The 10,862-nt window shown below is 41.5% G+C and overlaps 1 protein-coding gene across 7 annotated transcripts in view; it reads left to right on the forward strand.

Annotated features, from left to right (window-relative positions):
• Positions 1-7,373, forward strand: part of LCORL (ligand dependent nuclear receptor corepressor like) — an 83,363-nt gene extending 75,990 nt beyond the window's left edge. For 3 of the 7 annotated variants that reach the window (XM_061992616.1, XM_061992618.1, XM_061992619.1), the window contains one exon: positions 6,787-7,373. In XM_061992616.1, the coding sequence (XP_061848600.1) occupies positions 6,787-6,887 (101 nt within the window). In that variant the 3' untranslated portion in view covers positions 6,888-7,373. Of the gene's footprint in view, positions 1-6,276 lie in introns of all 7 variants that reach the window. The other 4 variants (XM_061992617.1, XM_061992624.1, XM_061992622.1 and 1 more) reach the window with 3 other exon arrangements.
• The last annotated feature ends 3,489 nt before the right edge of the window (positions 7,374-10,862 follow it).

The following is a 10,862-nucleotide window of genomic DNA, read 5'->3' on the forward strand; positions in this document are numbered from 1 at the left end:
CAGAAAAGGAAATGACTTTTTTGCAAATTATTGTTTGACCTTCCTTAATTCAGAAGTCTGGTGGGTTATAAACCACCCAGGGACTGTCTCATTGTACTTCTGAGATGAACTCCCTCCATAACATAATTGCATTTGTAACGTCAAAAACCATTATGAATTAAAGATTTGAGATTAATCCAGCTCAAATGACAAGATTTACATAGCAGCAATCATCACAGTGTTGAGATGGTGCCATTTTGTTTCCTCTCAGAACAGCCCAAACCAGCATATGTAGTTCGGAACCTCCGAGCCTTCGCCTTACTGTACCTCATCCAAAGCCAGTTTTAGTTATGATTAAGTAGAATAAAAATAGCAAAAGCTTTTGTTCTGTTATAGTCTGTTTCTAAGGCAAATGCAACCGTACTCATCAACACAACAGGTGTTTCTTTACTTGCCACTAAATTCTAATATTGTGTAGAAATGAGGTCATTTTCCTGCATGGAGCTGAGGATCAGAGGCAGCTTTGTTTCGCAGTGGTGCCTAGGTGCTCAGAGTTCATCATGTTCATGATAAAATTCATGATGCTTCCTTTCAACTGTTAGTTTCTTCGCTGTTTCTTGTTTCCAAGATCTTTGAAGAGAGTGTGCTATGAGCAATTTGAGATCAGAGAACTGTTTCTTCTTTAACGTGTTTAATATTATCATCACTACTAAATGATGCCCTAAAACTTTATTGCTTCTGCATGCCCATTTCAGTGACAGCTCACGTTAATATTTTGCCTTCTTGTTCTTTAAGAACACTGCCTTCTGTGGACTGCCAAATAACCTGTATTATCTCAAAAAATACCGATTCTTGTCAAAAAGATCACAGTTCTAAATAACTTTCTCAGTCAGGCTGCTTTAAATAATTACAGCTTTAAAAAGGGACAGGAATATTGTCTATATATAAACTTGCTAGCGTCTGTTCAAATCTGCCCGGTATTTTGGGGAGCCATCAGGACTGAGCTCTGTCATTCCATGGCTGTGCAAGTCTGAATAATTTCTGTCTTTTTTTTTCTTTAATACTTGCATCAGTTCCAAATTTCTGCAATGAAGTTGCCACTTAGACCTTTTACATTGCCCGTGACTTGTTTTTAAAGGAATGAGAACATTTTCTATAGCTGACTGATTTTGGGGAGAAAGTCACATTTTCCCTGTGCGCACTCTGAAATGTGTCAGGAGGTTGGGACATCCCTTTTTTCTAGCAACAGGAAAAGGGATAATGGGATGAAGCTGGAACACAAAAATTTGCACTTAAATATAACAAAAAACGATTTCACTGTTCAGGTGAGGGAGCACTGGCACAGGCTGCCCAGAGGGGTTGTGGAATCTCCTTCCTTGGAGGTCTTCAAGACCCGCCTGGACATGTTCCTATGCAACCTGATCTAGGTGACCCTGCTTCTGCAGGGGGGTTGGACTAAATGATCTCTAAAGGTCCCTTCCAACCCCTACCATTCTATGATTCTGTGAAACTGTTTCCATCTATTCCACTTGCCAAACCTTTACCTGAGAATGCAGAAAACATGCTGCTTGGTTTTGCTGTTGTGCTGTCTTCTTTGAAGATGAGTTAGTGATGTAAAGGGTGCGACAAACATCTGCTGACAAATCATTTTGTCTCTGATGCAAGTCAAACCTTGAACAGTGTGTGGACATTTCAAATATAGCTTCAGGAAACAGCTACCAGTAAGTAACTCAGAGATCTTTCTCATCTCTTTCATAGATATTTCATTCCTATTTCCTTTTTTTCTTCCCACCTTTTTTTTTTCCTCAAACTAAGAAAACATTTCTGAGCTAGTGTGAAGAGACAAAGAAACTTTTCTGCCATCATTTCAGTCTGAGACTATGGCTGGTTCTCACTTCTCACCCTGTCATTTTGTCTCCATTCAGTTGACCTCCTGTCTTGGTTCTGTCTAGTTTATTCGTCTTAGTAGTCCAGCTCTTAAGTCTAGTTTTTAATAGACTCCCTGGCTCTCACTTTTCTCCCCAGCTTGCTTTGGTGTAGTGAAGTATGCCACCTATTTACAGGGCATTTCTTTCTCTCAGATTCCTAAATCGGATTCCATCTGTTCAGCTGAAAAATATTATTTCTTACTACAATGAGAATCTATTTGATAAATAGAAATGAGATATTAAAAAACTCCTTTGTGGATTTCTTTGTCGTTGTATTTTGGCATTGTGGAAGGATAATTTTAAATTTGAGAGACAATAAATCTGGCTGTGGGTGCTTGGTTTACTTTAATTTCAAAGTATGCTGCATTATCAGAACAGCTGTTGAAAAGCATAGTCGTTGTAGATTTTAACCTAATGTGTTCCACTTGTTTCTTTCTCTGGGAAATGCATGTGTAGTTTGTACAGGGCACTTTTTTTTTACATTACTAAAGTTTTACTATTTCTATTCTGTATTTTGAAACCTTTCTGCAAAAGCCTTAAATGAGTGCTATGTGTCATGAGTGCTCTCGGGCTTTCCCAGTCACTGATTTGGCATCACTGATGGTGGTGTTGTTTAACAAGTGCAGTTTGCAGAACTTTTGTCAGACAGGAGGGTAAAAAAGCGCTTTGACTCAGCTCTCAGCAAGTCGGGAAGGAGACGTTTTTGTCCATGAAATAAGTGTTGCAAAAGATTTAGAGAAATGTACCCCTACAGTGCTGCTCATAGTCATTTTACAGCCTACAAACACACATTTGATGGTAGTCTCGTAGATGGCTCCTCAGCATTTCCTGTCAGACAGATAAAGAAACATTTCTGTTTATTCCTGCTTTGTCTGCGTGGTCTTGACATCCTCAGTCAGTAACTGGCCCCTGCTGCCTCTCCTTAAGTTCCCAGATACTTACACAGAAGAGTCAAAAGTGTTAGTCAGAGTGAACTAAAGGACTGCAGAAACACACAGCTTAGCACGCTGAGAGGTTTTTGTTTTTAAATTGCTGCTGTTTCAGATCAAAAGGTAGTCTTATTTCCATATTGGTTTTTTAATGTTTACTTTCTAAGGAGAGAGAAGAATGATCAGGATCCATTATGGTACACTCTGAAATATGAAATCTTTTAAATTAAGCAGTAAATAGGTTTCCAGCCCTCCAAGAGCAGTTGGAGGACAAGGGCTGGTAGAGGGTAGTGTGACTAAAGATGGAGAAAAGCATCTGAATTTTCAGAACTTTGCACTAGTTTATCACACAAGAAATTTTTTAGAAATAAAAACTTTTTTGTTCTTTTTCACTGGGCTTTTAGCACTGTTGGTCTGTCTTCAAAATCACTAGTGAAAGCAGAACTATGGAATATGCTGTGGCTGGACTTCTGTGTTCCATGTTACAGAAGCACCCATCGCTGCTTCCACGCATCACATGCCCGGAAGGTGATTAACTGAGCCGAGGCCAGTGAATAAAAACAAAACAGAGGATAATTGCTGGAATAGTAAACAGATGGCTTCAGAATTGGAAATGGTAACCTTTTTAGAGACCATTATATAAGATCAGCAAATGCCTGTTGTCTAGGAAGTTAAAGGGACCTCCATCCTCTTACAGTGCAAGCATTGATAGTGGGGAACACCAGGAGGATGTAGAGCAGACATTCTCTGCAGCCTAATTCTAAGCTCTACCTAAACAGGCTTCGTGGCTTCTGGTAGCATCAGGCTGTAGCCTGCAGCTCTTCCTGGCAGAGGGCTGCTGTATGAAACATCCTTCTTTTGCTAGGAATGCTTATTGCACAGTGCACCTTTTGTAAGCAGAGCGGAATAAAATTTAAAGTACAATCTATTAGTGGATCTGGCTGGAGGAATTCAACTGCCTCTGTTTCATTTTATGGCATAATTACATTCTCTGGTTTAAAATCATTATTAAAATACTATTTGAATACACTATTTTCATACCTTGTTACATCAACAGCTAAAAAATAAATCACTAAAAAGAATGAAAAGCAAGATGAATGACTAAATTGTTCTTGGTCAACAAACACAGTAATGCGGATCTCTAGTCATGTTGGTTTCCACCTTATCAACGTAAAGTTTCCTTAAAATACTTGAGCTGTTTGTGTAGATGTTTCCCATTATGCAGGAACTGAAATGAACATTCATTTAGTATTTTTCTATTCCTGTTTTTATGCAGTCTCTTAAAATGCCAAACTGCAGTTTCCTAGAGCTCTTGGGTAAGAGGTAAATTACTGCATGGCAGTTACCAGCAGATCCTGCAGAAATTACTTTTGCCTTTTACTCCTTGTACAAGACCCCAGTAATGCAGAGCAGGGCTGTTCCCCAGTCGACTGCTCGGAAAGTGCTGTTGGGTCTATTTTTGCACTCTGCATTGTCATTTGCAGTCCAAGCAAAGGAGAAGGACCTATGGTCCCAAAACCCTGTGTAGACTCTGTTATTGCCAGCAGTGTTGTTTGGAAAACAGGTCAAATGGACTTAGTAGCTTCCTAGTTTGTATACAGAAGGAACATACCAAATCATTTCAGAAGCCTGAACCTTTATCTTTGTCTGTCTGGTGCCTGCCCAGCATTAAACAACGTATATGTAGCCACTGCTTTAAAAACAGTAGAAAGGCTGTTCTTTCAAACACTTTGCAGGTATATACTACTACATAGTTAACATGTCTTGATTCCTATAGAATTTATGTTGCTTTCAGTTAACAACACCACCACAAAAAAAGGCCACAAACCCCCAAAACAAAACTATCCAGCCCTATCTCTTCACGTAGCTATTGCGTCTATAAAGAGTTTAAGTTTTGTTACCTGGCCATGCCTGGAAAACACATCATCAGCACCAGCTGCAAGGAGGAAAGCTGCAAGACTTGAGAAGTCAGCAGTATCTCACAAATTCACTTAATCCCATGGCCATCATGGCTTTGACTTTCCTCACAGCAAATGAAGGCAAAGGTTCAAGTGTGAAGAGGCTGTAAATTCAAGAAAGTAATCATGCTGGTTAAAGGCTTCTCTGTCCCTTAAGCTTAACACTCAGCATTTCACGGGGTACAGCAAAGATCAGAGCAACAAGGGTGTGTGCAAAACAGAAAGGAATGACAGAAAAGAGTACAAGGCAAAAACAAAGAAGACGACAAAAGATGGAGGCAGAACCATAAGGACACAAGGAAGCAGGCCACGGGAGCAATACCCCAGTTACAGAGGGCTAGGAACCAGCATTGGTAAATTAGAAATGCCTGTTTCAGCCTATGTCAGAAAGCACGTGGCCTTCTAAATAAAAATGTGAAAGAAGTTGTGTTTTAGAGTATCTGTGAAAAATAACAATGAATCATCACCTTAGCTGTTACACAAACTGTCTTTCCCTCTTGTCGTGACATAGGAAAAACTTTAAAGCCAGTCAGTAGTATTTGCGCAACACAAGCCTAGTGTGAATCAGGTTATAGTCTTATAGTCACTGAACGTCCTCAGACACTTCACCTCAGACTGTTCAGCCAGGGGAACACTCCACTGCAGCACATTCCATCCTCAGTAATTTGCACCTAAGTCCTGCAAAGGACCCGGTTTCCCTGAAATGCAACAGGAATCATTAAGAGATAGGGATAGTAGGGATGGAGAGGTTTGAAGTCAGGATTTCAATCAGTACAGTTACAGTGCTTTATACGTTAAGGAAGAAATGTTTTATGGTGAGGGTGGTGAAACACTGAAACCCAGAGAGACTGTAGATGCCACATCCCCAGGAACATTCCAGGTCAGGCAGGACAGGGCTCTGAGCAGCCTGATCTAGTGGAAAATCTCCCTGCTCATTGCATAGGAGTTGGATTAGGTGACTTTTGAATGTCCCTTCCAACCCAAACTATCCTTTGATTCTATTGTGTGATCCTGGGTAGCAACAAGGTAAGAAAGATTCAATCCCCACCAAGGATTGGCTTTCATTCCTTTCTCACAGTACTTATTCTCCTAGATTTGAAACACCTGAAAACCACCTCTTAGTCCTTTCCTAGTTGTGCTAAATGACCAATGCCAGCAAAAAACCAACAGCCCCAAATTATTGCCCGCCAGGTGCCCTGCAGAGCACCCCCACCACGGCAGCCAGACCCCACTGGGCTGGGCACCACACACAGCCCCAGCTGAGCGCAGCGCAGTCGGGGTCTGACCTTGGTGGGTCTGCGACATCGTGCAGTTGGCCAACCAAACAAGTGAAAATAAATCACCCACCAAAAAACAGCATCAGTGATCTGCCACCACCTCATCTTGCCTCTCACCAGTTTGCTTGTTTGCAGGGGAAGCAGAAGGTGTACTAAACTGTTGTCTCGTTTTCTCCCTCTCCCACTCCCACTTCTTTTCTCACAGCACGCTACAAGTGAAAGTCTCGGAGCCGCAGAATTCAATAGACACGAACACAGAAAATGAACATTTGAAGTCCATAAAGATGTGCCTTAATCAGCCCACTGAGTGGAATCTGAGTTTTTCAGCAGCATCTCTCGCCAGCTGTAAAGTTTTTAACCAAAATCTCAAAACTGATGAGAACGAATAGATTGCAGCTGTTCTTGCACTATTATTTTGTACATTGTTCCTGATTTTTTTTCTCTGCTGAGTAATAAGCATTTATTATATTGATCTTGAAATGATCTTGTGTGATTTGGCTTTATATTACTACTAGCATTATTCATTTTGATGTACTTTTTCTTTTTTTTAAATAGAAAGTTTCACATCTGACCATCATTACATTCTGGCAGCATCAGAATCAGCTGTTCCCCCTTCATAGTATTGTGGTTTTTCTATGTTCTTTAAATTTAATTATTATTTCCCAAGTTTATTTTTGTGCACGAAAGTTAATATATTCTGTACTTTGTGGCATAGGTCACCATGTAAAGATTTCTGGTAATAACAATTCAAACAGACCTGTAACAAGTGGAGACCGACTACCTCGAAGAAAAGCAGTAAAAAGAAAAGGCAAATGATCTGAGGAGATCTCCTTCAGCAACAGATTGAAATACATTGAGCCGCCTCTCGGTTTCTGCAGTGCGCTTTCATCTGCCTTTATCTGGAGAACTTCTGTGTGACGGTGTTTAATGACCATAATGTCCAAAAGCAAGGCCGAGCCTGCAGGAGAAGTTCCTGAAAGACTGTCATTCAGCAAAGCTGTATCTGCACTTTTTGAGGTTTCTGCTAAATGATCTTTCTTCCCCTTTTGTTTCGATGAGTTTATGCCTGCCACCAATTAAAATGGATGTAAATGCTCTTCCTATTTCTTTTTTTTTCTCCCCCTCTGTGTACTTTGGAAATTCAATGTAAACATCAAAACTTTAAACTCTACTCCAAGAATTAGTAAATGGTTGTAGTTGACTACATTGTAGACATTCCATGCTTAGATCAGCTTTAGCAAGGTTCATGTACTTCCTTCGTCAAAACTTTATTATCAGTAGAGCTATAACAAGTGTTAGAATAAAACCATATGATACGTTTCTCTTTTCTGGAGTCATACATTCAATAGCTAGAGTAGAGATCTCTGCGTTCAACTGGTTAAGAAGTTGGCTGTGCTTTACTTGCTCTGAACTAATTTTCCAGAGGGGAATTTTCTCAGAAGACACTGTATTTTACAAAACAAAGGTTTTTAAGGATTCACTTAAAAATACCATCTAACTTAAAGTGAAGATGCAGTTCTTTCTACAGCAGTCTGTGGGTTGGCAGGTGCCATCCAGTAACAGAAGTAAAAGGTGCTTACGAATTCTGGTAAGTCTCACAGGTCACTGAAATGTCAAGACAGTGCAGAACATGATTAAAAGAATCATCACACACACTGTCTAGAGGATCTTTATGTATCCCAAATGTTTCACACACTTGGCTTATTCTTAGGCCAGAAAGCCAAAGGGAGAATTAAACTCCCTCAGGGGAGGCACTGAAGGGGACTTCAGTGGAGGCCTGAGGGAGAGCAAGGAGCTCACCAGAGAGGGACGCACAGAGTCCCACTGACACAGGTGCTCTCGGGGCTGTGGGCCCAACGGAGGAGATGGCACCAGCATTCTCTGTTCTCCAAGGCTGGGCGAACACCAGAACCCTTCTGGTTTTGGGCAGGTCTCACTCACCTCTGAGCAGCTGAACGGTTTTGTTACCTTTCAACAGTTATGGTCACTTCGTGTCAAACTGAGTTTGGATTGGCTGAGTTGAGAAGTTTTCTGAAGGGAGTCTGACAGAGGCATAGGCCAAGCTCAGCAGCTGCTTTTTAAACTCAGACTGTAAGAGGCCTGTTCTTGGTGCAGCAGCCACCCCTTCATCTTGAGCTAGCGATGAGCCAAAAGAGGCTGTTACCAAGAGAAAGTCTTCTAGATTGTTCAGAGACTAATCAGGCAAGCAAACAAAACCACAAAAGTCGTTTTATGAAACAAAATCCAGTGTAGGAATAAACACAAAGTCATTCCAAGATGGACAACACATGACAACTGTGATTTTATCATTACTTAATATGGAATCGAGTCTGGGTGTGGTGTGGCTCCTGTTTGACACCCTGCTGTGTTTAGTCAGCAAGAAGAGAGGATGCACAGTAACTGGTTCAGAGCAACAGAAGCTGTTTGTTTTTAAGAATATTTTAGGGACTAACATTTTAAGTGATTCATTAGGAAGGTGGGTACTCTCACCACACTGAACTAAAGCAAATGAAAATCAGCACCATTATTTTAGTTAAAAAGTGTAACGCTTACCAAGTCAAGATGTCTTCCAGCTGAAAGGATTCTGTAAGATTTTTTTACTGCAGGTAGTGAAGTACTTCCAGACTTGGCTGCTTATCACCCCTGGTTGTACCCTAGTGCTACTGTATGTGACTTTCAAAAGTCAGCTGCATATGTCTTTATCAATAATCAACTCTGATAAATACCCCCCACATCAGATCAGCCTACCCTCCAGGTACACAGCCATCCCTCTTGCAGGCAAACCCCTTGCCAGGGAGCAGGGCAGGGGAAGAGCCCAGACAGCCTGAAGTTGCTTGTTGCAACTGAAGTTGCTGCTGAATCATTTCCTAGCCTGAAAGATCACATGAAAAGGCTAAACTTTAAAGCATAAGGGCAGCTCTGATTGCCAATCAGCTGGGAAAAACTGAAATACATTTTGAGCTACATTCATGCAGAACTGAAGGGAACAGACACTACTCTCAAGCCCCTCTGTGTGCAAACTCACACTAGAACACAAGTTGGAAGTTTGAGGAAAAGAACCACCAATAGAGGGAGCTGAGGACTCAACTATTTAAAATTCTAAATCAAAATAACTCACCACAGTTACGTAAGTGAATGGCAAACATCAGCAGAGAAGTGTTTGTGATTTGACACGTTTCCAACAGAAACTGCGAGGGAAGAAAGGCAACACAATGCTGGCTGCAGGCTGGGAAAGGGCACATCCCTTTGGGCAGGACCCTACAATCTCACTTATGGCCCAAAGCCATTGCTGAGAATTCCCAACCATCACTTACAGTGTTTCTACCTGTTTTAAAGGCCTCAGAGAGGCACATTTGGCACTGGTGGGGGAGATGCACATGTCAAGCCATGAACATAAGTTTTCTCTGACTGCCCTGGTAATTACCTGTATTATACCAAAGAAATTATCAACAGAGGGCTTCCAAACCAAAACAAAGCATCTCTAGCAGGGCTCCACTGAGCCACCAGTGACCACCACCGGCAGTTTAAAGTCCATCTTCTTTTGTCTCTGTAAGGCTCATGACTACTCCCAGGTGTTCTCTTTGAAACAGGCTTTTGAATGGCAAAGCTACAAGGAGATCACCATTGCATGCCATCCACAGACCATACACAGACCTCAGAGTATTTTGGGGTTTGCCCTTTCTTTACTGAATAATCATTTTCTGATCTTATTTTGCACCACAAATATTTGTATGTTATTCTAAAAGCACTTTACTGATTTATATAATAAGGTCAAGATCAGCAGCAGACTTGCAGTCTTAGGTTTGTCAAATCAGTAACTTAGTTTTACTATTTTGGCATCATTTTAAAACAAAGTGGACATGTATCTGCAGGAACCTGAATTCACAATTAAGATAAATTCTGTTTTACATTAACAGGAACAATGAAACCTGGTCAGCAAATGAACAGTTTAATCATGTACAGCCAGCTGAACATGAGCCAGCCGTGTGCCCGGGGGGCCAAGAATGCCAGTGGCATCCTGGCCTAGATCAGGAACAGTGTTGTCAGCAGGAGCAGGGAAGTGATCATTGCCCTGTACTTGGCTTTGCTGAGGCCACACCTCAAATACTATGTCCAGTTTTGGGCCCCTCTCTACATGAAGGACATTGAGGTGCTGGAGAGGATCCAGAGGTGGGCTGCCAAGCCAGTAAAGGATTTGGAGCATATCTTCTACGAGGAACAGCTGAGGGATCTGGGGCTGTTTAGCCTGGAGAAAAGAAGGCTGAGGGGAGACCTTATCACTCTCTACAAGTACCTGAATGGAAGTTGTAGTGGGGGAAGGGGTCAGTCTGTTCTCCCTAGTAACAAGCAATAGAACAAGAGGAAATGGCCTCAAGTTGTGCCAGGGGAGGTTCAGTCTGAATATGAGGAGGAATTTCTTTACTGAAAGGGTTGTGAGGCATTGGAACGTGCTGCCCGGGGAGGTGCTGGAGTCACTGTCCCTGGAGGAGTTAAGAGATGGATGGATGTTGCACTGTGGTTGACAGGGCTGGGACAAAGGCTAAACTCGAGGATCTTAAAGGTCTCTTCCAGCTGAAACAATTCTACGATACAATTCTCAGTGAAGACAGTAGGAGCACTCAAGGATCGTTCATTCCCAATTACTGCCACAAACAAACATTCCAGGGCAAATAACCTCTCTGAATAATGTTAAATATCAAAACCAGCTTTAACTCAAGCATTTACCACCAACAGTAATTTTTATTTGCAAATAAAAAACATTCTTCTCTAGGAAGTAAATCGAAACCACAA

The sequence above is a fragment of the Colius striatus genome, chromosome 3, assembly GCF_028858725.1.
Source record: "Colius striatus isolate bColStr4 chromosome 3, bColStr4.1.hap1, whole genome shotgun sequence".
Taxonomy (NCBI): Eukaryota; Metazoa; Chordata; class Aves; order Coliiformes; family Coliidae; genus Colius; species Colius striatus.